Below are 24279 nucleotides of genomic sequence, written 5' to 3'. Positions count from 1 at the left end.
AGGCTTCTATGCTTTCCTATTTGTCATGATGTTATTTGACGGATTTAATCAAAGTTTTTATTATTACATCGGTTTTAACCTAATCCTCGCGGTGGAGTAATGGCTTGGTAATAGTGGGTTAGGGGTTTTTTGGGGGGGGGGGGGGGGGGGGGTCAGAAAACGTCACGTGTTATATAAGGATGTTTAATCGAGTTCGAGCTCACGGTACTCTGGCATCGACTCGTCTTCCTTTCGGAACTGTTGCCTTTTCTGATGACAAAATCGCGCGGCGCGTGTGTTCATCTGCGCTGACACACGAATGTAGATCGGTGAAATTGTCCCACGAACAAGCAACAAAAGAATAAACTAACACGACAGATCTTGAGGAGAAGCAACAGCTTCTGTCCCTCAAAATGAGTGACGACACGGACTCCCCCCCTGAGAGGGAAATGAAGGTATGCGGTTATCCGCGAAGTGTGTTGACAAGTTAGCATGTTTAAGCTAATGTTTGCTAGCACCCAGTCAGTTGATTTTCCATTAAGATACCATTAGCACAAAGCATTAAGCGAATACGAGACACATTGATCACGTTGAAACAAATAACAGTGTCATAATGTCACGTTTAGAGTCAAGAATAATGCACTTTCATCTTTTGACTCTGGAGCCGGCTACTTGTGCTAACGTGTTAGCTACTAAGTTAGCACATCCGTTGACAACGTTACGTCTTGTTACGTTATCCTCAACGTGTGTTATTAATGTCCACGTGACATTATATGAATTCACCATATGCTGTGTGTGTAAGAAATGTAATACTTCGTCGTGTTCAGTAACTCAACGTTACCATGACGTTACCAACGTAGCTGGTTTATTAGCAAGATGTATTATTACTTTCATTTTTGATTCTGCGTAACTTAACGTGAATTCTAGCCGAGTTGTGCACAAACCATTAAAGTTGAAAGTCTCCGCTGTATTTGTTTAAAGGGAAAGCTTCACTTAAGTCAAAAGCTTAAGAAAAGCCGGCTGTGACATTTGCCAAACCAACGTGGTGGTTGAAATGCACTCATTGTAAGTCGCTTTGGATAAAAGCGTCGGCTAAATGACATACAAAGTATTGTATATATCATTTTCATCTTTTTCGCTTCACCCCGAAGGTAAAATCCAACACTTGTATTTCTCTTTCAGGACTTTCAGTTTCGTCAGATGAAGAAAACCAGAGTCTTTGACCCTGCTGAAGATCTGCCGAGAGAACGAAGTAGTCTGCTCACCATCTCAAACAAATTTGGTTTAACTTTTGTGGGGCTCAACAAAACATTCAAAGTTTACCAAACCCGAGACATTCTGACTGCTAATGCATTTGACGGCAAAGCCAACGAAATCGGTATGTGTATGACCTTAAATCTGAATAATTATCCAATTTAGTTTTCACTGCGTGTTATTCATCGCTACTAAAGAAACCTCATCTTATTTCCCCATTCGTGTCCCTTTCATATTACGCAATCACATGTCCTAGTTGAGGGGACACCAGCTTTGGCCGAGGTGACGGTGGACCTGACTCTGCACCACTTGGCTCTCAGTTGTGATGAGCTTACTTTGTCGGTATGCGGCGTGTCTGCGGGGACGGCTTTGTCCATCACGTTCTATGACGTCCGCACCTTCGTGAACAAGGTGACAACTCTCGGAATTTTTATTTGTATTTATATTTATGGAACAATTACTGAAATGAACAATGTGAAATAGAGGACATTTGAGAGTTTTATGCTATGAGCTGACCTAGTTGATCAGATCTGTCCATTTTCAGCAGCCTCACAGATGCCCTAATATTCGGATAACCCTGACCGTCAGCAGTTATTTCACCAATAATTTATTAATTGTAATTCAATTCACCCTATTGTGTCCAAAAATATATACAACATTTTTAATAATACAGTTTTTAAACCTCTACTGCAGATGGACATAGTCTATGAAATAATTGAATGAGAATTCGATTTTCATATTCATTTATTATTATTTTCTTTCTAGGCACGACCACAAAAGCTTCCTTTCGCATCACTGTTGCCAGCAGTTCCCCCCGGCGCCGTAGTGCTGGACCTGAAGTGGAATCCTGGACATGCATCCATGTTGGCTGTCTGTCTGTCTGACGGGCGCATGATGATTTTGGATGTTACTGACACCGTCAGGGTGCAGGCCGAGCTACCAGCTTCGAATGGCATCACATGTAGTGAGTGAACGCGCGTAGCACCTGATTCCACGTCTTCTCCGTACATCTGTTGCTAGATACATTTTTTCTGTCATTTTTCACAGTTTGCTGGAGTCCGAAGGGAAAACAAGTTGCCGCTGGAAAAATGGATTCCACATTCAGTCAGTATACACCAGTGAGTGAACCTAATTCACCTTTATTGGAAATAAAGCACACATTGCTCCATCAGAGCTGCAGCATTCAACGACGCGTCACTGAAATGTTCTGTTCTCTGTTGAAAAGGCTCTGGAAGAAAAAAAAAGGGTCCCTTGTCCACACTTCTACACCTCTGACCAACCTGTCAAAGGTAAGGCCAATCCTGTAAAAATGTATTAACATCTGTGTTGTGCAGCTGCAAACTGAGCTTGATGATAAAGTATGACCAGCATAATGCATGTAATGTAGCTGAAATCCAGAGCTAATGCCTCTTTCCCGGCGTCTCTCACAGTTCTGGATGTGCTGTGGCTGAGAACGTTTGTGTTTGCAGTGGTATATGCTGCTGCAGATGGGTCCCTGGAGACCCCTCCTGAGCTAGTGTTGATATCCCTTCCTGTGAGTAGGCCCTACATGCACAGTCCACTGGATTCACATCATCACTGTAGCTTCCATGCGCAGCCTCTGTGAGCATTTTAATTTAAATACGAGGCTTCATGCAAATGACCACAAAGCCACGCAGCATACGGCTGTTGTTGGTTTCATGTGGCTGCTGAGGTCACGACTTACTACACTTCATGGTTATTCCAGTTGTCTCACTAGAAAATACTTTTTGAATCAATTAACGGGATGTACTTCTTGGCGTATGTAGTTCTTTCTGGTAGGAAAAATGTTTTAAGCAGCTGATACGCTTCCACCATACTTGCGTTTAATCGGTTTCATTTTGTCAGAGTACATTAAGCAAATGTGTTTATTTTAATTTTTTTTGTAGAAAAAGGATGAGAAGGTGGACACAAAGTATCTGAACTTCAGTGAAACGGTGTACGGCAGCTGCACTGAGCGACAGCACCACTACTTTCTCAACCATGTTGAGGACTGGTAAGAATAAATAAAAAGCATCGTGCTTGTGTAGTTCATCACGGCAAACTAGGATTTATTTCAATGTCATGTTGAATCTGTGTTTTGCCTCACCCATCTTATTTCATCCAGGGACGTTGTGTTTGCTGCTTCTGCGGCAGCCATTGAAGTCAGCGTCATAGCTGCCAGACCGGAGGACAAGGTACTTCATTGAGGGAACTGGAACGTCTTGTTGAAATCACAGGTTTAAGTAACTAGAAATAAAAGGTGTCAACCAATTGTAGCGCTCAAGGACAGTACGGCCAGCTTGTGAGTTTTACATTTTTTTTTAACATGAACAATGTTATCTTGGGCCTTTTAGTGTAGAATTCTGATTATCATAAAAACTGATTTTTGATCCGATTACTTGCTTTTAGTATTAATGTTCACTTGCTTTCTGCTGTTGTGATGACCATGACCGATCGTTGTCCTCTCAGACCTGGGAGCTGTGGATCTTGGAAGACGCAAGTAGGGCTGAGCTTCCAGTGACTGAGACGAATGAAGACACTCTGCCCCTTGGCTTAGCCATAGACTACACCAGCCAGCAGGAGATCCACATCAGTGAGTGGATTTGGCTTTCTCTCTACTTCCCTGCTTCACTTGTCTGACCACATTTGCACATGGACACAAAACGCTCCAGCTGTCCTCACTGGGTGTCTGTCATTCTCCTCGGCGAAGCCAACACTACAACTGTTGGGCCGCGGATCCTCTCTTCTTAGGATTTTGTAGGGATTTTAATAGTTTTATGTCTAAGCATAGTTTTACAGGCTATACTGCCCACCCCAGAAGCTTAGAGTATTTCAAACTGTAAAGAATGAGATATCTGTTTCACTGAAAATACTTCAAAGCAATGCGGCTTTCTATGTTTGTCTTCTCAGATTCCATGTAGTCTTTTTTTTCTAGGTCTTATTTGGAAGGTTTCTCTCATACCCAAAGCTAACATTAATTTAATGATAGCAGATGTCTTGAACTGCCTCCCTTTTTGTATTTGTTTAAGCTCCAAAAAAACGTTGTGTCCAGGACTTCCTCAATGATCGGATGAAGCCTAAATCTGTTCAGTTTTCTTTGTGCATACAGCATCCACTGCAGTGTTGTGTGCCGCATGCGTAAATAATATAGATAAGCCCCCGTCTCGGTACGCTGTTTTATCTTAAATGGCTTAGTCTGCTAGACGCTCACGTAGAGCTGCTGTTGCCGTCTCGCCCCGTATCTCCCTGCTCGCTCCAAGAACTCCCTCCCCGGCAACACACAAACCTGCCATCGGGGCAACATTCTGACACGATTATAAGTCTGATATAAAAAGGGAAGGGGGAGAAACACCAGCTATCTGTGGAGGAGGGAAAAATGTCCTCATTAAAATGGCTCAGGCGGGCTACAGGACCACAACAAACAACGGAGCCCAGACAATCCTGTCGCAGAATGCTGATGAGGTTTACCACGTTCCTCCCCCGCATGTTCCATCACTGTCACTCGTAGGGCTTCTCATTACTTTTAAGCCATTGTTTTCACACCTGAAATATAACAGACTGAACACGGGATGGTGTTTTTTTTTTTTTTTCGTCCCTTTTGCGTTGTCTGCTTATTTTGTAGATTATTCCATGATGCTTTTTTGTGGGTTTGCATATTGAATTTGAAGTACAGGACAATAGTGAAGAGCGGTGAGTCAGTGGCAAACAAGCAAACACTCGAACTTCGTACTTTGAAAGGGCAGCCACTGCTGTCATCTGTTGATGACAGTGAGGGTTATATTTGTGGAATGGAAGCCGGAGAGAGTGTCTGAAATGACTGGTTCCAGTTCGGACTAATGCACCTTTAAATTTGTCATAGTTTAGATGTTGGGTTTAGAAGGCGGGAAAGCGTTTGGTGTGGTGTGTTCGACCAGATGAGGCATCTTAGGAAGGCTGCACACCATCTGCACACCATCACAGTGTGCCGCATTTACACTGAAACCTGTATGCTTGTATTGACCACTGGGGGGCAGAATGAGCCACGGTCAATCACACCTCTAACATACAGCTGAAGAGTGTTTTCAAGGCTTTCGCAATTAAAGAGACCACCAGTGGGCATGAAGACCAAGGGGAGTTACTTCCCCTGTGCAGCTTTTCTTCATCCACACATTCCCTCTGTCTGACTGTTTGCGTCCCATTTCCCCCCCCCCCCCTCTCAAAGCTGACGAGAAGACCGTGCCTCCAGCGCCCACGATGCTGATGCTTTCCACCGAGGGACTGCTCTGCCCATTCGCTCTGCTCAACCTCAATCCCGGGGTGAAGCAACTGGTCTCTGCACCCACCGTCCTCGCCTTGGAGGGGGAGAGAGCGCCAAAGCCAGGTAAGAGAGCGCCGGGAGCACTCTGTTGTAGGCGCTTTTTTTAATCAAACAATGCAGTGAAGAGATAATCATCTAATGCAGTATTGTCATTCAGTGTTTGTAAGATTCTCCATTTCCTGGTGTGGTTCCGTTGAAGGCTGGTGAGGTCCATGGACTATCATCTGACATGCCACCCATTCGTTTTTTAAAGCGGTATTTTTCATTGGCCACCTGTCAATTAGAGCAAACACAGCACAAAATGAATGAAGTTTATTGTAATGCCTTAAAGGAAGAAAGGCTTTTATTGGGCACAACATTTTAGTTCTTTAACATAAAGCTGGTGTGCAGCCTGTTAGATTCAAGGCGTTGCCAAACAAGGGTGCACAATCCTGATTAAGCCTCTTGCCGCCTGGGACATCTACCAAGCTCTTTGCAACTCATCCTCTAATTATCTAAATCATCCCCTCTAGAAATGTTTTTTGTGCCATACTTGAAACCGCTGCTCAATTGCTATGGTTTATGGGTAGACAAATGTTCCAATTAGTACGGTCTTATTGCACTTTACGTTATAAAATAAGGGGTAGCGATTGAAGAATAATTCATAACAATTGTTTGTTTCTTTGAGACGTTTGCAAATGTATTTTTTTCGTTTTTTGTTGATTTTCAATTGACGTGCACTTGCCTTTGTAGGGTTATACCAGATGTCTTGGTCAGGGACTATACTGTGAATACTTTGATCGCTCAACGACTCGACACATTTTGTAGAGAAAGAACGAACTGTGAGAAATGTGATCTAGGTCTTGTCTCTGGGGCGAAACTGCCTAATTTGCAACCTCTGTTCGTAGACACAACTTGAAATGAGGGTCAAATGAGAGCCAATTTTTCTTTTCTGTTCACAGGTTCTCTGGCAGCCCAACCAGCCAAAATGCCTGCCTCATTCCCATCTGCCCTGGCGACATTCCCGACCATTGGTCTCGCTCCAGCCGCTGCTTCCACCCCCGCGGCGCACGCCGTGTCCTCCTTCGCTGCCCCGTTCAGCGCCGCTCCCGCAGCTCCTGCGTCCTCCGTGGCACCGTCGTCGAGCTTCAGTTTCTCTGTGCCGACGACATGCGCCACCTCCGGCCCTGCGCCTTTCTCCATGGCCGTACCCACGTCGTTTGGTTCAGGGGGTTTTGGCCTTTCCTTTACCTCCAAGGCTCCCTCGGACGCTCCTTCGGCGTTTTCTTTTACCCCTTCGGTCAAACCCTCCGCGCTGGCAGCACCAGTTGCCGCTCAGACACCCCAGAGCATCGCCGCTGCCTCCCCATCAGCAGTAAAACTTAATCTAAATGAGAGGTAAAGCATCTATGACCTATTATTTAAATAGCTTGTCATTTGTAGACATCCAAAAATCCGTTTGCTCTTTCCCAAGGTTTTCAGCACTGGAGACCCCGGCACAGTCCCCACAGTCCTTCTCCTTCCAGTCCTCGATGCCCAAACTGGTCGCTCCCACCTCCGCCCCTCCACCCTCGTACACTAAGACACCTGCTGTGTTGCGTAAGCCTGCCTCAGTATCTTCACCTGTCTTCTTTCCACAAGCGTGTCATTCTCATTGGTTGTTGGTTGTGTCTCAGCTCCAGTGCGTCCGGTTCAAACCAGCACACCAGCCACCGTCGTCCAGAAACCTGCTCCTGCTCCCCAGCCCCGTGTCCAGACTCCACAGGTCCCATCTTTTTATTTTGCAGGATTTGGATCTGTTCATACATTGAGTCCATACTCTCTTTATTAATTTATGATTTGATAAAGAAATACATATATTGACCATCGGCATGAAATACGCTTACCATGCAACATAGTGGGCATCGAATTTTAACGAAAGGCTATTATATGAAAGGGATTGCTTTTCTTTTCCCATCAGACAACAGCAGAATGATTGTAGTATACATTATCAATAACACTTTTTACATAAATGGAAACATTCTTCTTTTTGAAGTAGTGCATGTGTTCAAAAGCTTATGCGATTCTCACACATTCTAAAGTGCAACAAACAAATATTTTATTCTAGAGCGAATGAGACCGTGACAATAGGTGTGTGTGAGTGAGAGAACAGGCTGTATTCGATAAGACATAGTGAGAAAGCACAGCTTGTACTTGTGTATTGACAGTGCGGGAAATTGACAAAGTGTTGATTTGATAACAGAGTTTTTTGCATTTGTGTTTTTGTTGGTTTGTGTTTCCTACGAAGGTTTAGGTTTTCATGTACTTTTTTCCCTTGACTCACTGCAGGCCTCTGTTAGTGTGAAGGCCCTGGAGAAGCAACTACAGCAAAAGAAAGACGCTGACCCCATTATGGCTGGTATATTGGAGGAGGTGAGACATGCATTCCAGTACACACTGGACTACTATGGGGTAGAGATATTGGGCATAAGGCCAGCTACATATTGAAAATGCTACACTGCATAAATACTACTTTGAAAGGCACAAAGAAAACTCATGCCTACACTTGGAGCGGATTAGCAGTTCTGGTACGCCACTATGCTGCAGTTCCTCCTCGTTGGTTTTGGAACTAAACACCTTTGTCTTCTCATCAGATTGCACACTTCCAGAAGGAGTTGGATGATCTCAAGGCACGAAGCGCAAGAGCTGACTTCAAGGTCGGCACCATTGACGAGATGAAGGAGCTGCGGAAGGAGTCAGAGGACTTCCATATTTTCACCCTGGAGATTAAGGAAACAACTGAGGTAACATGTTTTTTTTCTTTTTTTTCCTCATCACTGTCTCCAGCTAAATCCTTCACCCGTCAACTGCTTCCTACTGGAAGGCAATGGTCTTGCAGTTGTCGTTATAGGTTTTCTGGGGTTTAAGACTGTGTGCACAATCTTTCCCTCTTGTGGCTGAGGAGACTAAATGTATCACTTTGTTTTTTGGTGCCTGTCTTCTAATCCTTTAGTGTGATTTTTAAAATACATTTTAGGATCAAATGACAAAAACAGTAACGTTTCATTTATTGGTTTTGTTGTTTGAAGTTTACTTCTTGGTGTCTCCTTGTTGATCTAGAGGTCATTATTTTCTGATTCATAGTCTCTCCACGGGGACATCGGCACACTGAAGACTACTTTGCTGGAGGGCTTTGCCGGGGCAGAAGAAGCCAAAGCCCAGAGCGAGCTGAGCAGAGACAGAAATTACAGACAGCTGCTGTACAAAAAACCTCTGGACCCCCGCAGCGAGGAACATCTCAAGGTGAAATGTTGGCACGAATCGATACTCTCTGTGAAGCCTTTAAATGAGTCCCCGGCACGCTTTTATTCTATTTATTGATTTTTCCTTATTCAGGAGATTCGCAGGCTCTACCAGTATGTCACGTTTGCTGTGGAAGATGTCAACGACGTGTTGGATGTGGAGTGGGAGAAACACCTTGAGAAGAAGAAAAAGCAGAAGTAAGCACTAAGACTGTCCGTTTTTGAGTTTATCCTGAAGGCCTTGGGTGGGTTTAAAGTTGACCGTATCATTTGTTCTGAAATCATCCTCTTCACAGACACATGGCTGTGCCGGGGCGGGAGGGTCTGTTCACCACCCTGGCCAACAACCTTTACATCATCAACCAGCAGAAGAACCGAGTGGAGCAGTTGGTTAAGCAGCTCACCTCGCTGCGCCTCTACAACAAAGCCGCCGCCCCAACCATCACCCGCAGCGCTGCTGCTGCTGCTACCGGGACCTCTGCTGGGTAGGAGCAGCAGTAGAGACTGAGGAGTGGGGATCAGTGGTGCATTTTGTAGACTTTAGGTCGTGAGAGAGGAGACTTCATATTTAAAGTTGCCCTTGATTTAAATTGTCTTGAATATGGAGGTTTTTCTTAATGATTTTAAAGCTAGATAAATTCCCCAAAACGGTATGATGCAATAGCTTGCAAAATAATCACTGTTGTCCAAGAATAATATAGAATTTCTTCCAATGTGGAGTTTCAGAATGATCCACATCAGTGCACAGTAAGCAGCTCTTGTTAAAGATGGTAAACATCTGTTTTCTCCTCTTTTTGGGCAGTTTGGAGAGCGAGCTTGAGAGCTTACGGGACGCACTGCTGAACGCAAGGCTGGACACCAGCCCGCTCAAAACCAAATCCAAGTCTCCAGGTATCGATCTCAATTTTTTAAAACAAAACAAATGAAGGATATCTCATTTCTCATTTTTAAACACACATGAATTATACATGAATTTTTCGCCAACAGTCAAGTTCTCACCGATGAAACAGTCCCAGCTGCGTAACTTCCTCTCAAAAGGACAGATGCCTCCCGTCCGCTCAACTGCACCAGGTACACAAACCCTGCACAAACTGATTTTTAGGACTGTACATTTTTCATTCCGGGAGCCCCATGATGTATCTACAAATGTATATATGTCGATGCCAGTTGTTTTTAAAAAATGACTATAACACAGCTATAGTTATAAGTGAACTAAATGTTCTCCGTCTATTCTCCTCCAGCCAACCTGTCTCGCTCGGCCTTCCTTTCCCCAAAATACTACGAGGACTTGGACGATGTGAGCTCTTCGTCCTCGCTGTCCCAATTGGAGCCTCACCCGGCGGACTTGGAGGAGGAAGAGGAGGAGCTACTGCCGGAGCCCCTTCCGGTCATCCTTCCGTCCTTTTCTGGCCCCCGTCACCCCACAGTTGTGAGGACCCCCTCTATCCACCCCGGCTTCGGTGCCATCCAGTCAACCCCTTTAGCAAAAATTCCCTCAGTGCAGGGCATTGGCTTTGGACTCAGCCCCATTGCCAGCCCTGGTGAGTAAGCCACTCCCTCTCCCCACTCTCGCTTTAAGATGACTGCTTTTTAACGCCACATCAAACGTGCTTTGTTTTTCATGTTTCAGTTCCAGCCAATAAGATCAGCCTCTGTGGGGCCGACAGCACGGCTCTCGCCACAAAGACGGTAAAACATGGAGCCCCGTCGACCGAGAGGAGCGTCCCCGTCACCATCCCCGCCCAGCAGGCGGCGGCCACGGCTGCTTTGCGTCGGCAGCTGGCCAATCAGAAGACAGGTAGCGGGAGCATGACTTTTGACTGATTTCTTAGTGTATTTTTAAATGGTAATGTAAGATGCGTGGAGTTATTATGTGCTGTGTCGACTGCAATTCACCAGAGGGAGACACAGACTTCTGGAATGTCGGAGCACAATGTGCTCATAATAACTTCCTAAACCACTTCAGTAAAATCCAAACCAGGCTTAAATCACCATGGATACATGGAATTTGTTTAAATACACATGCCTTCTATGTTCCTTTTTTAAATGTAAATGTATTTGTGTATATTTCTGTCTGTTCATATTCATTTCTGTGTCTTCCAGCTGTGGTCAGTACTTCCTTGACAGAGTCCACCCTGAAGACTGTACCTCAGGTGGTCAATGTCCAGGAGCTTAAGGACAAGGGGCCTCCTAAGTCGGTTTCCAATATGGTCAGGTAAGGTTGAGTTAACTTATGTCTTGATATAAAAGACAGTTGATATTTCAATGAAAGATACATTTGTTTGCTCTTTTTGTGCTCACCCATTTCATAGTGCAATACGGTTAATAATGGTCGTGTGTAACGTCTTAAAATACTCATTCTGTCCATCTATCTTATCCCTCCTGCCTAAATGTAAACATGCCATATGCAACATATAGTGTTTAATTCAGAGAGTGGCAGTCTGTCACTATGAGTCCTCGGGAGAGTGTGGGGGGGGCGGGGGGGTTGGGATTTGTTTTGAATGTGTCTGAACCTCACTTATTCTGATATATTGTGCATGATATCTTTTCTTTGCCAAAAACACTGCTGCTTGTATTTTTATGTCATGACTTTTCTCCAGCACACTGGATTTTAAATGAAGCCGTGACAGTTGACTGTAGAACCGAGTCAAAACAAAACGGTGTGACTGGACTACACTTTGCACACAGTCTAGCTGTCTCATTTTATTCCATCATCCATTTGACTCTTAATTCACTGCATGACTCACGCGCCCCTTTCAGTCTCCTGCACCTTAATCTTTCTGCCTCACTGGGCTGTGCTCCACTTTTTGTGCTTGATATTTCGGTGGGCAATCCGTCCTTGCGGCTTTTCCCAAATAAAGCTTGTTTGCAATAACAAACGAGCAAAGCATTGTGGGAGTAAGATGATTATGAATGTGAGCTTTTCCCTGATTCCAACAGTCTTTTATCTCGCAGTAGTGTAATGGTTCAGACATTTTTCTTCAAATGATTCCCAGCTATATATTTGTATACAAAGTCCACATGATCACGGTTAAAAATTTTTTTTAGACAGAGCTCAGAAATGCTTGTTTTGTTGAGGCCTCATTCAGACATGAACACTCCATCTCACTAACTTATGAGGTGTGAGTTTTTGTGGACAGAATAAAAAATAAAAAAAACTTTTTTTTTTTTTTCACAGCTCATCAACACCAGATCCAGCAACTCCCGTCTTTCCAACAGTTTCGTCCAACCAGGCCAAACGTGTGAGTACTACATCTATCCATCACTTACCAAGCCGTCTTATCTTGTCATACGTTGTATATACGCCCCCCCATTTAAGTGACTCATCCGATCTGTAAGCTATATCCTCAAACAATGGAACATAGGAAAATAATGACAGTATTGTGCACATTCAGTATTAGTCACGCCCTGCAATTCTAGTGAGAACTGACAGATTGCTGACAGGTTTACATGCCAAGACGGACGATTACCTACATAGGTGGGAAATGCCCCAGTTCCATCCCAGGTGTTACAATTTGCACTTTGGTGACACGGTTACTCCTTTGCACAGACCTGCGTCACTATTGGATTTGTTGCAAATGACCCAAAACACATCGAGCTCCAACCACATGGGTGCACATAAACACCCTGAGATTTCAATATATATATATATATATATATATATATATATATATATATTAATTTGTGTTCTAAGGAGCCTGCTCTATGACTGTTTTATTGCATACAATGGATATACCTTTAATTGCCTATGCTGTTTTAAAACTGTTTGTACAGAATTCTTCTCAAGGTATCCAGAAGATGTCCTCTGAAGGAACAACCACGGCACCGCCGGGCTTCCTCTTTGGTAAGAACTGGTTAGACATAGTTTGCTCTGATTCAAATTTGGTTTCACAAAAAAACTAGAACTTTAGAATTCTTAAGACGTGGGCAAAAACACTGACTTTCTTATTGTTAGACTTGAATCGACTTCATTAACATCTTAACCTTTGTCCAGATCTTTTAATCCACCTGCTCCACTGAGTTAGAGCCTAAAGATTTGCACGGCATCGTGACATGGAACGACAATTTAGTGATTTCTAAGTAATCCGGTGGCGGACTAACGATAAACCAATCGGCAGCGAGGAGGTGTCGAGCTGTACATCGACGTGTTAGACAACGGAGACCGGTGCTGCCATCAAGGCTGTTCTAAATCAATTAAGAGCACTGATATATCTTTTGAAATTCAAACAGCAAACTGTATTTTTTAGCCTTTCGTCATATGCTGGGTTGAGACTGCAGCGTAGCTTCTTTTCAGTGGAAATTGCGTATCGCGGCCCCTCCCCTCGAGACTCCCTCACTTGCATTGTTACGTTAAGCTACGACCTCTTTACAAAACTTGCAATCTACAACCCTGACAAAACAATTTAAAACATTTGCAGACACCCAGTTTATACGGGATACTTAACGCCAACGTCTCTGAATCTCCTTCACTTCTGGCCACCTGAAGTAATGGATTTGAATATGAGATGACTCTCTTTAATTAACTAAATAGATTTTACACATCCAGCAGAAACTGTAGTTTAAAAAAATAAGTGTGTTGTCATGGCAACACATTGCCAGTTGACTTGGAGTGGTTGATCTCAAGGGATTGACATTTCTTTCCCTCTAATCAATGTGCACACTGTAGATAAGAACAAAGTGTAAACTTCTGTGTCTTTCAGGTCAATCGTCCTTAACTGAGGTTTCCGGGCCTTCTGCTTTCTCAGCCGAGCAAAGCACCAGCAAAAGTTTCTCGTTTGCGTCAGGGTGAGTCAATTATGACACTTAATGCATTTTAAAATGTCAAATAAAATGTTGTATAGTATATCATTAATGTATTTATCCAATCAAATGCGATCTGGGTCAACTACTCAACACCTGGCGTAATTTTAAAAAAAAAGCATTTCATCACCGGCTTGTGCCAGGAAGTAGCAATTAGTTGCATTTAGCCATTTGCCACATCATTGGGTATTGATTTTAATTCTGCAGCAAGTTCATTGTGACTTGAATTCTCTCTTGCAGGTCTTCAAGCTTCAGTTTTGCTTCTGTAACTCAGGGAGCTGGAATGTCACAAGGTAAGAGGATGCAGCAATTTGCTTTAAGGCTCGTCGAATGTCCACACGCTCATCGTTGTCCTCTTCTGTCTCCCCAGCGAAAGACGTTGCTAAATTCTCCTTTGGTGGAAATGGCAAGATTTTGTTTGCCCAAAGTGGAGAAGAGCCATTCGCCCTCACCCCAAAATCCGTGTCCCCTGCCCTCGGCGGCGGGTCCCCCACCCTGCCTCTGAACGCCTCGGGGGACAAGCCGGCCTCTGCCCTCAGGTTAGAGCCACAGCCCCTCAAGACCGTTGGCGGAGAGACTCTGGGCAGCTTCTCCGGGCTGCGCGTGGGCCACGGAGAGGAGGGTAAAGATTCTGCCGCCAAACCGGCCGCCGGCACGTTTGCCTTCGGGGACCTCGGCGCGGGGAAGGGCGCCCCGCAGTTTAGCTTCGCTTCCGCTGCCCCGAAGGCCGCCGACGATTCGACGGCGGCAGACTTGTCCCGGGGGGCCGCCGCCTCGGGCAGTTTGTTCAAGCCCCCCGAACCGAACCCCAAGCAGGCCTTCTCCGTTCCCCAGTCGTCCGGCTCGGCGGCCTCGGCTTTCGGTAGCCTCCTCGCGGCGTCTCCGGACTCCTCCGAGGAAACCAAAGCGCCCGCGCAACCCGCCAAGCCCACGCCGCCCCCCGAAAAACAACCCGCCGCCGCACCGGCTGTAGAGAGCGCCGGCCCCCCTGCGATGCCCGAGCCTGCGGCGGCGGACTCGACGGAAACCCCGGCGGCTGCGGCGTCAGCACCCGCACCTCCTTTGGCCACGACCGGCCCTCCCGCCAACCTCCCCTCCTCCACCACTGCACCGACCGAGGCGGCCGCTCCAGCACTGGCCGGTGCGCCTCCCGCAGTAGAACCCACGCCGGACAGCGCCGCCACCCCCGTCGCTTTTGTGCCCGCCGCCGCCGCCGCCGCTGCTGCAGCCCCCGTCCCCCAGGTCGCGCCAGCAGCATTCCAGCTGCCCGGTTCTGACAAACCGGGTTCCATTTTCGCTCAACCTGCTCTCCCAACAACAGACAGCAGTTCCCTCGGCATCATCCCGGTGATCAGCACCTCGCCCGCCGCAGCCACCACACCCAGTCTGACCGTTAACAGCGCCACAACCGCAGCTGGGGGGACTGTGTTTGGGCAACCCGCCGCTCCTCCGGCCCCCGCAGCGCCAGCCGCCCCAGCGTCCACCGGCTTTGGCTCCGCTGCCTTCGGTACGCCAGCCGGAACCGGTTTTGGCAAGTCCATGTTCGGCCAGGCGGGCGGCTTTGGTCAACCCGCCAGCAGCGCCGAAGCGCCCGGCGGCTTTTCTTTCGGCCAGTCGGCATTCGGAGCCGCTTCGAGCAGCGCGACTACCGGAGGAGGTGTTTTTGGAGCCGCCACCGCTACCGATGCCAGTTCCTTCTCCTTTGGCACGAGCAGCGGCAACGCGGCCAGCAGCGCCGGCTCTGGGCTGTTTGGACAAACCACAGCGCCGGCATTCGGTCAGAGCTCGGGATTCGGGCAAGGGACCGTGTTCGGAAGCAACACTACCACGTCCTCGTCCACAGGATTCAGCTTTGGACAGCCGTCAGGTGAGCGAGTTTGTGTTTCATTTCTCACCAGCAGCCAACGGTTTTATTTGAGTAAAAATATAAAAAAAAAACATGTCCGTGGGATTTGATGGTAGTCTCACTATTGGAAGTAATCAGGATCTCTGGCGTTGGGTAGCCATGAAGACACTGTCCAATCTAAGGTTTATATCTACCTTTAATGTTGGATATGATAGATTGAACTGAGCTGGAGCTGCTATTTAACACATTTCTAAGCTTATGCTATTGATATAAATCCAGGAATAATCAATTATTTAGAAGGAATATGTCACGTTGGAGCTTCTTCTCCCACGAGATCTTTGGAAAAGTATCTAAACCAACTCCCAGAGAGCGCACAAACCAACGCATGGTGCAGCACTGTTACAGTAAAAGCCAGAGGTGAAGAGCAGAGGAAAGAATGGAAAGGAAAACATTTAAATTGACTTCATTTGGAACAAACTAGGGAAAAATATCTGTCCTATTCCCTTTTACCTAGATTGTGTTTCCATGCTTTTATAATTTGTATGATATTCTTTTTTGGTTGTCTTTTTTTCTATCGTATCTACAAATTATAGTTTTAATGCCTCATTGAAACTGACTGTCCAAAGCGATTACATTTGTCATTGAAAACACTGTGTCAGACCAAAATGATATTGGAATCCTTTGGCTATTTATACATCAGAAGAAGTGCTTTCAAAGGCATCAGATACGCAAGGCTCTCCAATTTCAGACCAGTCAGCCATAAAAACAAGTCAGTCGGAGACAGCGTTGTCTTTCGGAAGTAGTGGGACATTTACCAATCCGAATCCGAACCAGAGAGTCACAAACCTGTGTTCGACGCCGTTTACGCCGACGCCAGTGAACCCCTAACTCTTGTTGGGTCTGTCTCACAGCGCTGAAGTTGACCAGCCAGCCGGCACGTATTTTGGCTGCCGCAAGTCCAATGTGACACTTGGACTAAATGTCGCAGCGGAGAGGACCATTAATTGTCTCTTTTTTCATTGGGCCCGTCTGGGTGGATCGGGCCGGAGTGAAGAGGGTGGCACGAGGGGAGTTGTCGCATTCCCAGAGATTCTCTGAATACTCAGCATAGCAGGGGAAGGGTCTGTGGACAGCTGACGCTAATGTGTCAGCTCAGCAGTAAGACGCAGCCTTTGACTTCTCTGCACATTTTCAGGGAGCTCAGAGTTTTCCCAAGTGAACCTATAAACACAAAGGGGGGGGGGGGGAGGAGGGATGGTGGTGGTGGGGAGGAGGAAGATGCGTAGCAGCCGCTCGAACATTCCTACGCTCCTGGCGCGTCCACCGTCCTTGACTCTGTCGCTCTTTTTTCCTCCTCGTCACACAGCTTTCGGCTGCTCTACCGCCGCCCCCGTGTTTGGCCAACAAGCGAGCAGCGGAAGTGTATTCGGACAGGTATCATCCCATGATTTGTTTTGAACTATATTTTGATTTGAATGATGGAGCGAACCGTGTCTAACTAGCTCACATTCATCTCCCGGTGGCTTCAGCAGCAGCAGCAGCAGCAGCCGTCGTCTGGTGGCTCCCTGTTTGGGTTGAATGCAGCCAGCGCGGCGTCGACCGCCGGCGGGGGCTTCTTCACGGGCCTCGGGGGCAAACCGAGCGAAGACGCTGCCAACAAGAACCCGTTTGGAACCAGCGCCCCCACCGGAGGGTTTGGGCAGCCCGCTCAGACGGGTACGAAGAGAACTCCTTTCTTTCTGCAACTTAATGTACATCCAAAGATATGAGTTTACAATTACGGCATCGAGGAGGTTGGCTTTTATGGCGTTCCCTGTTTTGCTTCTTCACCGTATACTTTGTTACTGCACCGGCACGGACGATGCCTCGAGTTAAACCGCGTAAAAACGGACCCTTCGATCTCCTCTAGGTGCCAACACCTTGTTTGGGAGCAGCAGCGCCAAGACCTTTGGCTTCGGACAGTCGTCCTTCGGGGAGCAGAAGGCGAGTGGGACCTTCAGCACCGGTGCGGGGAGCGTTGCGTCCCAGGGATTCGGCTCCTTCTCTTCTCCAACCAAAACCGGTATGGCCGTCCCCCACCATTCCTTTTGTTCTGACAGTCCCTATTGGCTCGCCCTACTCCCATGAGCTTGTGAAGACGTTTTCAGACCAAAACTCGTTCCCATGCCGTTCATGAGTCCTTGGAGTTCAGATTATATCTGATATTGCTGCTGGTTTAGGGATGTATGAGGTTCACTGATGGCAGCAAGGCTGTAATAGCGATCCTTGGCTTGTAAACCCAGTGTCATTTGCCGACACCTGAGCTGCAGCGAGTGCTCTTATCTGCTCACCCCAGCGGAGTGGAAAGTGAGATAGTCGTGATGTGTCACTGCCTGCCGCAGTGTTACCTCAGTTTCATTTTTTTATTTAACGTTAATAATTTGTCAGTTACGTTGGAAATTTAGCCCATTTTGATATTTCCCACATTCTAAACTATCCACTATGCCTGGTATGCACTGTTAAAATTCCACCAAAATTAGCCGTAGTTTGAGCATTAAGAATGGACTGAAGTCCCTCCCAAATAGATACCTTTTAGATTTAAATTGAGTTCATGTCCATTTTATTTGTTTGTTTTTTTAAAAATGGATTTATTGTTTTTCAATTCTCTGTCAAATGAATAAATCAATGATTCTTGGTATTTGCGGCGGCCGTCCCGGGCTGTTGCGAAGATCTACTGGTAGATAAATTCCACTCGGCACACTAATGCGCTGCCACTGGCCTACGTACAGGGAATGTAATCTTGTCACATTAGCTCGCTAAATTATTTATTGGGCCAATGCTGGTAGCCAGGCTGTAATTTCAGTAAACCTCCTCCTCCGCCTATCCGGACACCCACCTCCATAGCTTTGAGGTGGTGCGACTTGTTCATGCAGTCTTTAACCTGTCACTGTGTACGTTGTTGTTACCGTGGTCACCAGGTTCACATGTCTTCTTGTGAAGTACAATAGAAACAGATGTATACCGTCACACCCGACTTTCTTCTCCGTGTGGAAACGGTGCCGATGTCCATGTGCAGATGTTCTGGTTTCTCTTCCCAAACCCTTTCCGTCGTCCTCCCCCCCCCCCGCAGGTGGCTTCGGCAGCGCCCCGGTGTTTGGTAGCCCTCCTTCCTTTGGTAGCTCCCAAGCATTTGGTTCCGCAGCGGCGTTTGGCTCGAGCCCTTCCTTCCCCAACAACATGGTCCCCTCCGCGGGGAAGGTGTTTGGAGAGGGAACCACGGCCGCCAATATGGGAGGATTTGGGTAAGAAAGTTAATGTTCTGTTAGCCAACGTTGACGCCAACTAAAACACACAAAAAAAGGTCAGGATCAGGTTTGCTGGTATTATGAGGACGTCTCGACTCGACGTGTCGATACAGTAGGACTTTAAATTTTTCATATAAAGATTGAACAAATCTGACCTATAACATAATTGTTTTGAATCAATTCAAACCGTGAAAGCAGTGAACTGCTGCCACTCCAGTTCCAATCAGTCGGTACTGTTTAAATTGATAGAATCACAGCCCTATTAAACTGGTGCATCTATTATTCATATTTTGCTTTTAAATGATTTCTCCGGCTCTTTGTTCAATTGTGTTTGTGTGTGTGTGTGTGTGTGGGGGGGGGGGGGGGGGGGGTTACTCCTTTTTTTTCTTTCTTTTTTACTCTGAGCGTGGCTATGTGCCCGAAACTCTGGGCCGCTGTGCAGAACTAGATTATTTCCCCCAGATAATCTCACTCCAGGCTCATGCTGCCCTCAGATTAAACCGGCCTCGCCCGCTTGCCTCCCCCTCTGTTTTGCTTGTTCTCCCCATTCTCTCCCTTGGGAGTCAAGGGGAGTGGGATTACCTCCTAAACCCCCCCCCCCCCCCCCCCCCCCCCCCCCTCGAAATCCAAACACACACACACACACACACCATCTGACACTCTCTGCCTCGTAGCATGTTTACTTAGTAGCATCTGGAAAAGGTATATATACATTTTTGTAGTCTCTTTCTTAGCTAAGTTATTTTCAGCAGTGCTGCAAAATCATCAAAAATGTTGTGCCGCTCAATATTGGATATTGATTATTTGCGCATTGTAGCAATCGTAGCTTGTTGTTACGGCTAACCGCATCGAGCCTTCCGTTTTCAGGTTTGCCCCGCCCCCCAGCGGCCCGTCTTTCGGCGCTCTGGCCAATCAGAGCGCTCCGTCGTTCGGCGCCATGGCCCAACAGGGCTCCGGGTTCGGCACTCAGCCCAGCAGCTTCTCTGGCTTTGGACAGCAGCCACAGGCGGGAGGTGAGACCACGGAGGCCTTCCTTCCCTCATTCGCTCTCCAAATGTCCGCTTGCTCTCCTCCATCAGAAGGACTTTAATCGTTATGGCGATAAAGCGTTTTCTAGCTTTTTGAGATCCGAGGTCCAGTATTTTTCATTCATGATTGTAGTGGAGATTTTGGGATGTTTTGAAATGCAGATAGGAGTGATTAATTATTGAAATAGTCAAATGAGTAAAATACTAATCCATCAGACTATCCAATGGTTCCTTTTACCAATATTATATTTCTATACCTTCTGTCTCTATCCTTTAGTGTCAGATTCTGTTATAAACGCACTACATCTGTCTGGTATAGATAACTGATGCTGTCAAATGAAAATCGCATGAATATTGTTTCTTTTAATCACAATCAAATAATAAATAACTGTTTTTATTTTTTATTTCATTTGTCAGGATTCTCCGGAAACACATTTGGATCTACAAACCAGTGAGTGTGGTCATTGGATCTACTTTGAATCAATGTCTTTTTGTGTGTGATCCAGTGGACCCTCTGTGTTCCCCCTCACATCTTTCTACCCAACACAGTTCCCCATAAAACATCTTGGATTTAATACCTATTTTTGCTTAGAAATGTCAATCAATATTAAGAGGAAATGTACATGATTAAACGCTCTCTAAGCGCTTCCTCACGTGTTTTTATTATCTATTTCTCATCTTGCCGATTCTTCTCTTCGCTGGTTCGTCCCTCAGGCCCACTTCCTACCGCTCCTCCGTTGCTTCGCCCTCAATTTGGTGCCGTGTGTCACAAAGCAGCCCCTAGTTCCCCGGGGTGTGTTCCAGTGAAATGCACTCAGGAGTGTTGGGAGGCGAGGTGTTAGCCTATTGGACGTGTGCATATGCTGTTAATAATCCCCCTCTCCGTCTATCTCAGTTGTTCTTCTGTGACCTCCCTGCATCGCACACATTCATATCCGCGCTTCTTTGCTAAACTGAACTCATTCAATGGATTACTTTCTTTTTTTTGTTAATCCAAAACAAGCATCTCATATTTTATTTTAATTTATATTTTTTTAATTTGATGAGTGAAATAATATTTATGTTTTTGGTTTTCATTTTTAATTGTTTATACCCTTCAATCCTTTAAAATTCAAAACCTCTCTCTTCGGTCCTATTCAAATAAACGAAGCTGCGGATCACCTAATATCCGTTTTTGTTGTGCCAACACTTTATTGAAGCCATAATCATCACATGCTGATGGAAATATTGAAATGCAATAAGTAGATGGCAGCATCACAACGTCAAGGGGAAATTGTACATAGCTTGTGATGAATCTAATAACACAACGACTGGTGCACTCTCCTCAATAATCTCTCCCCTCTGCTTTGTCTGTCGTTTCTTCTTCCAGATCAAGTCCACAGACATTGCCAGTTGGAGAAGCTAGTTTTAGTAAACTCCACCTCACTGCAATCAAGCTCTCTGTGCCACATGGTTGGTGAAGGGATAGGGCGAAGATTGTGTTTGCATTTGGGATAAATAAATAACAATTAAAAGAAATGCATGCATTTTCTTTTCTAGTTTTTAACCAGCTTTTAAAAAGATTTCATTAAAATCATTCTTTGTCATATAATTCATGGCTTCTAGTTCAATCTGTGTCACGCATTTTTACGTTTTATTCACTTTTAACCACAGAAATACACCAACCATCTTCAGTTTAGTTCTTTCTTTGAATGTGTTTCCTTTTGCGTCAGGCTGGTTGTGAATAAATATTTTTACAACCATGTAGAATTTACCAAATGAAACAATCCCATATGCTAAACTGTTTGTGGTCAATGGTGAATAAAGGTTCTATATTCTCTTGAGATTATTTTTGCAGTAAATATAGCACATATTTGGAAATAAATAATTTGTCTCTTCAAAATTGTATTTATTGCAGTTAATTGCTCATTTATAATGTCTAATGTGTCTCTTTACATTCTTTCATTCATATAAATGATCTAACGCCTTCAGCATGCTAGTTTGGATACATTATGTGGCACCCTCGACATGCATTGTAACACAATTTCACAGCACCACGGTTGAAAAACGGCGCATGGCGGTGCTTAGTATTCCCTTAATTCAGAGGAAAATCAACTGTGAAGGATATTCATGCCAAACAAAATTCAGCCTAATTGGAGGTGGCGTGAAGAGCGGCATGGCAGCCAGCCCTGCAGCCCCGTGCACGCGCCTCACTAATTCATGCTAAACCCTGGATATGCAACTCATTCCTCCATCTTCACTGAGGGATTCATTGACTCGCACACAGGCCTAAATTGGGCCGTGGGAGAATGCCTGATGGGGGGGGGGGGTTGGGTTGGGTATCGAAAGGCTCAATGTTGTGGCATACGGCCGCCATCGACAGAATGCCATTCCCGGCCTTTGGCTGGTTCCTCTCTGCACCCTTATCTTTACCCCCCCCCCCCCGCTCCCCGGACATGTGGCAAAGGTCCTGATCGCTCACAAAATGTGTCCTGAACCACAAGGTGAAATGTTCCAATCCATAGTCAAAAGTCTTTAATATATCTTTGGATATATATACCAGTAGCCTGCCTGCAGAAAGCTGCTGGCTTTGTAGATATGACTACGGATGCATTACAAATGTGCTAGTGGGGGGGGGGGTTTCCTCCGCAGATGCGTAACGAGCAGCGTTTTCACGATGTTTGATCAGCGTCCGCTCGGCCTGATGTCCCAGGTGGAGGCTAATAGTTGGACACGCAGGCGGATTACAGCGGCACACGGGCAGTTAGAGCCCAAAGTCTGTAATGCTTTCAGCTAAAGCGGATGAGCTTATGCGATTTTCTGCACCCGATCCACAACTGGGCCCCTATGAAAGCATTAATGACGGAGCTGCTGTTGTCGTTTATTGCAGCACGAATATAAACGGACACCCAACAGGGGGCCACGTACCTCTGGAACCTCTGCTCCCGGTGATGGAAAGTCTCACCGACACTCTGGAGGGACGGCAGCTGTCTACATGGAATCCAGATTTAAAAATAGCTTTGTCAGAACCACCCTCCCCACCCCCACACCACATCTTCATTCTCTGGGCCCCCACCACCACCACCACCGAGTGAGTGATGATTAGCGGCTCTTGAGAACATCCGACATTGCTTCGCTGGCACATTCATCACCTCCACATGAAGGAGGGGGTGGTAAGTGGGTGCATCTTTTGGGTACTGAGGCGTTCCTCCTTTATGAACAGCGGTAAACGCCACCATGCTCCTCACTCAGGAGTCTCCCGTGCATGCGCCTGATTGCGTGGTCCAGTAATGGAGGGTTAAGGATAACATACGGATAAGGGAGAAGAAGGGGAAAAAAGGATCAGGAAGGTGAATAAGTGACAAATATTGTCATTGTGAGCCTGTTAGCTCGCAGACGTTAGCATTTAGCTGCAGGTGCCTAAGTGCCACCTTGCAGGCTAGACTCTTGTTCAACATCTTTTCTATTCTAGTGCCAACTTCCCAGCTTTGTAACCTTTGACACAGGAAGTGTTATTAGCAAGCTTCTATGCTTTCAAACAGAATAAATGCATAGCCACGATTGTGCAGATGAGGCATGCTCCAACCACTCCGGAGTCCGTTGTCGAGGTCTTTAAAATGCAATGAAAGCCAGAAATATAGTAAGCAATCTTTCAGTGCATTTAGTCTTTCTTATTTTCTCTCAAAATACTGAAGGAGGAAGTCATTTAAAACTGGTATATATATACGTTTCAGAAATAATGGGTTTTTCAAAGCCCTCTCTTCGGTTTCAGATTTTTTTTATTTAGTTCTGTGGACCACAGGTTAAACCTATTTTGACCTAAAAAATGTACCTTTACAGGCCCTTAAACATATATTTTCAATTAGCCTCTTACATGATTGCTTCCCAATACAGGAAAAGAAATCTGGTCTGATCAGGATCAACAGTCATGAGTAGTTTGCATAATATGTGCCTTCGTCACAATTAATGAATCAATACTAATTTCAAATGTCAGTTTTATTAAATCGTGTTTATGTTCCCACTCATTGCCCCCCCCCCCCCCCCCCCCAGCTGTGTGTCGGTCCCTTCTGTAGCTGCTCTCCCACGGCCCTTTTAACCGGTGAGAGGCCAATGTAAGGAAAGGATTACTTGGTGTATTCTTTGGTGAATGCTAATCACAGCCGTGAGCGTCACAGCGGCCCCCGACTCAAGCATCGTGCATGTTAAATATCCCCCCCCCCCCCCCCCCCAGCGTCTGCTTACCTGCCTCTCAGTCTTTAACTGACTCGCAGGGATTACGTGGTTCTGTGTCATACTTACCCTGGTACTTCAAAGGAGCTTTATTCAAATCCAACTCCATTTGGTGTTTCAAGATAACACGTTCCAACAAAGTTCCCCCCCCCCAAAAAAAACCGCCCCTCTCAGCCATTCAAATGTAAAGCTTGGGCAACGTCTAAAACGATACAGGAAAACTCCTGCGGGGGGGGGGGACGTGAAACCCGAAGCATGTGGTTTCCTCTGACGGCATCTTAAGCCCCACTTGACATTAGCCCTCGCTGTGGCCCCCGAAGGC

General features: G+C 46.0%; 1 protein-coding gene across 1 annotated transcript; it reads left to right on the top strand.

Annotated features, from left to right (window-relative positions):
- The first annotated feature begins 223 nt into the window (after positions 1 to 223).
- Positions 224 to 21906, top strand: nup214 (nucleoporin 214). Its single transcript, XM_037485055.2, is given in 37 exon segments — positions 224 to 434; positions 1162 to 1357; positions 1490 to 1644; positions 1999 to 2197; positions 2281 to 2351; positions 2459 to 2522; positions 2664 to 2767; positions 3141 to 3247; positions 3359 to 3428; positions 3703 to 3826; positions 5435 to 5593; positions 6472 to 6907; positions 6984 to 7108; positions 7186 to 7274; positions 7838 to 7921; positions 8143 to 8292; positions 8633 to 8791; positions 8885 to 8988; positions 9087 to 9275; positions 9593 to 9681; positions 9778 to 9861; positions 10032 to 10331; positions 10421 to 10588; positions 10894 to 11005; positions 11969 to 12032; positions 12565 to 12634; positions 13491 to 13575; positions 13831 to 13883; positions 13961 to 15457; positions 16803 to 16870; positions 16966 to 17152; positions 17346 to 17498; positions 18546 to 18717; positions 19588 to 19733; positions 20166 to 20199; positions 21118 to 21131; positions 21134 to 21906. Coding segments are annotated over 37 exon segments (5943 nt in total). The 5' UTR covers positions 224 to 392; the 3' UTR covers positions 21154 to 21906.
- Positions 21907 to 24279: the final 2373 nt, after the last annotated feature.

The sequence above is a fragment of the Pungitius pungitius genome, chromosome 18, assembly GCF_949316345.1.
Source record: "Pungitius pungitius chromosome 18, fPunPun2.1, whole genome shotgun sequence".
NCBI lineage: Eukaryota > Metazoa > Chordata > Actinopteri > Perciformes > Gasterosteidae > Pungitius > Pungitius pungitius.
Note: the sequence above shows the minus strand (reverse complement) of the source record. Positions and strands in the feature narration are given on the sequence as shown.